The sequence below is a fragment of the Papaver somniferum genome, unplaced genomic scaffold (assembly GCF_003573695.1).
Source record: "Papaver somniferum cultivar HN1 unplaced genomic scaffold, ASM357369v1 unplaced-scaffold_81, whole genome shotgun sequence".
Lineage (NCBI taxonomy): Eukaryota > Viridiplantae > Streptophyta > Magnoliopsida > Ranunculales > Papaveraceae > Papaver > Papaver somniferum.
In genome coordinates this window covers 475,626-479,661 of record NW_020651082.1, presented here as the reverse complement: position 1 = coordinate 479,661, position 4,036 = coordinate 475,626, and the positions used below count along the sequence as shown (strand labels likewise).

Here is a 4,036-nt window from a genome sequence, read left to right as displayed (position 1 = left end):
CAGAAACCTTTCATCAGGTTTCTTGGAATTTTCTATACAAAGAAGAACAACACAAAAAGCGACGGTCTGCTGGGGTAATTCGAGATTGACCCAACTACCAGTCATTTTTCCTATTTAAAGCCTGGTCCACCAACTTGGATAACACGCTAAGGCTCCTACTCGGAGGCCCTGCAAATCCTATAGCTTATAGTATAAGCAAATGTGGGGAGATGCTTCAGATGTTAACAAGATGAGGAGAAGGGTCTCTGGTCTTTGGTTTTCATACTGAATTCAATAACATTTGCTCAAACAAAATAAAAAAAAGCATCCCTAGAAGTTTTTTATATTCTATGACATCTGTGATGTTCAATTTCGTATGAGGTTGCTTAAAACATGTTTTAGCATTCATAACTAAAATAAAAAGTTATTCCACAGACTCGCATAAGTAATTACAGTAGTTAAGATCAGCCATCCAATTAACACATATGACATACCCATTTATAGAACAACCATCAACCATCTGATTTACTTGCTGCAGGTTTTGGAGCCACCTGTGCACTCTTCATGCTTCTTGCTGCACATAAATACCATTAGATCAGAGAATCAATTAATCTGAATTTGTTTTTACAATTTATTCTCTAAACAGAAAATGTAGATGTTCAGATACTGGTGTACAAAATTCCCTTTCAAACATGTTTTCCGTTCAAGAGTAATAACTCAAGAATTGCATAATCTATACGTCCAGATACACATCCAACCATGTTTCACAAACTAGATAAAGGCTGTAATCCATTACACATTCTATTGAAGCTTCAATACTTGGTTCTGACAATTGAAATGCACTACACCATATATTTTGAGAAAAAGCAAAGTAGAGCCATGATTGAATGATTAATATGTTATAATAGATTACCATCTGATTTACCTTCTGTAGGCGTTGATGTCATCGTTGGACCTCCGATGTTTCCTGATGCACCTAAAGACCATGACATTTATTACAGATTTAACATATCTGACAGGCACAAGCAATTTCACAAGTAACTACAATAATGAAGGTTAACACATACCATTTCTAACACAAACATCAACTCTGAATTAGTATGTTACAGATTAGTCTTTTGAAGAAGTACTTACAGGTGGCTAAAGGGAAGAGTGGTGCTATACAAGCAATATGGTTTGATTGTGCCTTTAATACTATGACAGAGCTATGACATACAAGGAATAGAGTGATATATGAGGATGAAATGCCAAACATAATTAAGTTCAAACAGAGTTACTACTTTCAAGAGGTATTAAATCACACATCACTTCAAGAACAAATGGAGCTGGATACTTGGATCGTACTAATTTCCCTGACCAAATGGCAAAGATAGGAGTGCTACTTTCAAGAGGTACTGTCCTGTACTATGAAGGAAAACCAGATTTTCTGGGAGGAATGAAATATGAGCAGGGAGTAAAGCTTATGGCTCTCTAGCCTTTTTTGTATAACTTTGGTTTTACTTTGAGTAATACAATTTCATGATTTAGAAAGAAAAAAAAAGTATGTTGCAGAACATCACTTACAATCTGATTTAGATTCTGCAGGCTTTGGACTTATCTTTGGACCTCCAGTGTTTCCTGCTGCACCTAAAGACAATGACATTTATTATAGATTTAAACATATAAATCATTTTTGTAACAAAACAAACGTATGATAGGCATTGCAGGAGTAACAATGAAGGTTTGCAAAGCATAAAAAAGTAACAAATGGAAGTTACAAGAGCTGAAGTCTAAGCTAATCAGGGGTACAGGTGAAGCATGCTCGGAAAGTTCATCATAAATCGGCCGAAAATTTCCAGTCACATGAGGCAAAGGATGAGCTACATGAACGAGGTTTTCTTTGCAAACTTGAATTCCCCATTGATTTCTGCACCAGAAGAGGAAAGGTTGCCATTTTGGTTTTGGCCCATTTCTACTTATCCTGAAATTTCTCTGAAGCTCTTCAGATTGTACAATGAGATAGAGAAAGTTTGCAAATTGTATATTAGAGAAGAATCCATTTATGTCAGAACGAAGATCCTTTTAAACCTAAACAAGAAAATACCCTCTGTTTATCCGATTCGCACAAGGCGATACACCACCAACCAAACTAGAATTTTGCATCAAATTTGAAGTATTAAATAAAAACCTATATCACATCTATGCATGTTTTGGGCATATTCGGCCATTCCAACTGGTCGTACAATTCCAGGTTTGACGTGATAGTGTGGGTTTAAGCCAAAACTAAAAATATAACACCATTCCGATGTAGCTGTGTCGTAGTTTATATGACATGTTATAGCATAGATAACTAAAATTAACTTTTACCAGTAAATAAAAAGCTACCCACAAATTTGCAAAGTAATTACACTTACCATTTGATTTACTTTCAGATTTAGTATCCATCTCCTCGGATGCTTCCTCATCTTCCTGATTAATAAGAACATAAGATTTGTTACGAATTTAACCAGATTTTATAAGCAGACAACATAAAATTGAACTCTGGAACGATGAGGGAGCAGAAAAGTTACCTTCCGATTACCAGCAAAAACATTGTACGGATATTTCATCAAATCACCTGGAATAAACTCGATTACTGTGACTCCGGAGACTGTAGCCAAAGTAGCCGTAACCCAAAGCCACTTGGCATATCTGTTCGTGGATTCTTTAGCGAGCCCTTGAAGAGCTACCATTGTTTCTCTCGAGTAAGATTGGGTCTCCTTCAATGTGGAGTTTATCTCCTTCAGCTGTTTAATCACAGATTTAGAAGATGGAACCCCAACAAGAATAATGGGTTTGTTTCTATTACTACCTCCTGGGTAGCTCCTAGAGTAGAATCTAGCATTTGTGATAGATCTAGAAGAGAAAATTTTACTCCGGAAGAACATCATTCTCTCAAGTATGATTCTAGGGTTTTTGGAGGAGGCTGCCTAAAATTGCTTTAAGGTTTTGATATAGCTGGTTACTGCATTTCAAGTAAAAAGTTTTCTCTCTTTTCTAGAGCAGAGAAAGTAAACCAAAAACGGAAATAAAAGCTAAAATACGCATAAAAAGGTTTTAAGAAATAGACTAAAATACGCCTAAAACTCAAAACAAAATCTGAATCGTTGGTGCAGTATTAGCTTTGATCAAAAGTAGCCCGCTGCCACTTGTTAAAATCATGCGTCCAACAGATAATTTGGCGAGGCATGTCGCATGTGGTCACGTTCAAATTTTATTGCCAATTCTTTCTTCTTTTTTTTCCCTAAAGAATCATACATTTTAAGTAAGACTCGAGGGAAAGTCTGATACAAAGATCACAAAACCAACAATCAGTAACATTAAAAGAATTAAGTTCGGCATATTAGCTTTCTAATTGCTGAAAATTCTAACATCTATTTTCCATACTTATGTTTTGTCTTTTGTCTTTTCGTTCGAGTTTAAATGAGGGAGAAAAGAGAATGTATTTTGCAGTTAATGAAACCGCCACGTTCCCAGAGTTTTCGCTCCCACCTTTTCCATGTGTATTGTCCTTTTTATGACCGAAACATGCCAGTTTTAGTCTTTCTTTTGGCTCGTTACTGCAATTTTCTTCACTAAAGGAGTTCCTAGAGAAAAAAGAATGGAGATAGCCAATTTGTTGGGAGTACAAATGACGGAAACTGCTGATAAATATTTGGGACATCAACTCCTAAAGCGTGCTCACCTGATATCTTTACATGATGGACTCCAAGACAGTTGGTTGGAAGTGAGTGTTCTTATCTCATGCAGGAAGAACAATGCTAATCAAGACTAAACTGGGATTAATACCCCCTTTTTACATGACTACTTCAATCATTCCTAAGAAAGTGCTAGACAAGCTGACTAGAATCATGAGAAACTTTTGGTGGGGGCATGACAAGGAAATGAAGAAAATGCACTTCATTAACTGGAGCATTTTTGAGCTGGAAAAGGAGCAGGGAGGACTGGGATTTAGATCACTACAACAGCTGAACATGGAAATGATTGCCAAATTAATATGGAAATTCTTGGAAGATAAGGAGTGTGTCTGGGGTCAAAT

General features: G+C 36.3%; 1 protein-coding gene across 2 annotated transcripts; it reads right to left on the bottom strand.

Annotated features, from left to right (window-relative positions):
* Positions 1 to 294: 294 nt before the first annotated feature.
* Positions 295 to 2,982, bottom strand: LOC113345570. Of its 2 annotated transcripts, none has more exons than XM_026589333.1 (5): positions 2,529 to 2,982; positions 2,373 to 2,427; positions 1,543 to 1,605; positions 893 to 955; positions 295 to 553 (listed from the first exon to the last, which is right to left on the bottom strand). In XM_026589333.1, the coding sequence occupies exons 1-5, from the start codon at positions 2,886 to 2,888 to the stop codon at positions 492 to 494; spliced, it is 603 nt and encodes a 200-aa protein (XP_026445118.1). In that variant the 5' UTR covers positions 2,889 to 2,982; the 3' UTR covers positions 295 to 491. The 2 variants fall into 2 exon arrangements, with proteins under 2 accessions (XP_026445118.1, XP_026445119.1); XM_026589334.1 differs by having other exon boundaries at positions 905 to 955; positions 2,529 to 2,981.
* Between the last annotated feature and the right edge of the window lie 1,054 nt (positions 2,983 to 4,036).

What these genes read in the sequence shown, in the direction of transcription:
- LOC113345570 (XM_026589333.1), bottom strand. Translation starts at nt 2,888, where the DNA reads ATGATGTTCTTCCGGAGTAAAATTTTCTCTTCTAGATCTATCACAAAT. An exon ending in TTTTTGCTGGTAATCGGAAG is followed by an intron (nt 2,428 to 2,528) that starts GTAACTTTTCTG and finishes CTTATTAATCAG; the next exon opens with GAAGATGAGGAAGCATCCGA. An exon ending in ATCTGAAAGTAAATCAAATG is followed by an intron (nt 1,606 to 2,372) that starts GTAAGTGTAATT and finishes CATTGTCTTTAG; the next exon opens with GTGCAGCAGGAAACACTGGA.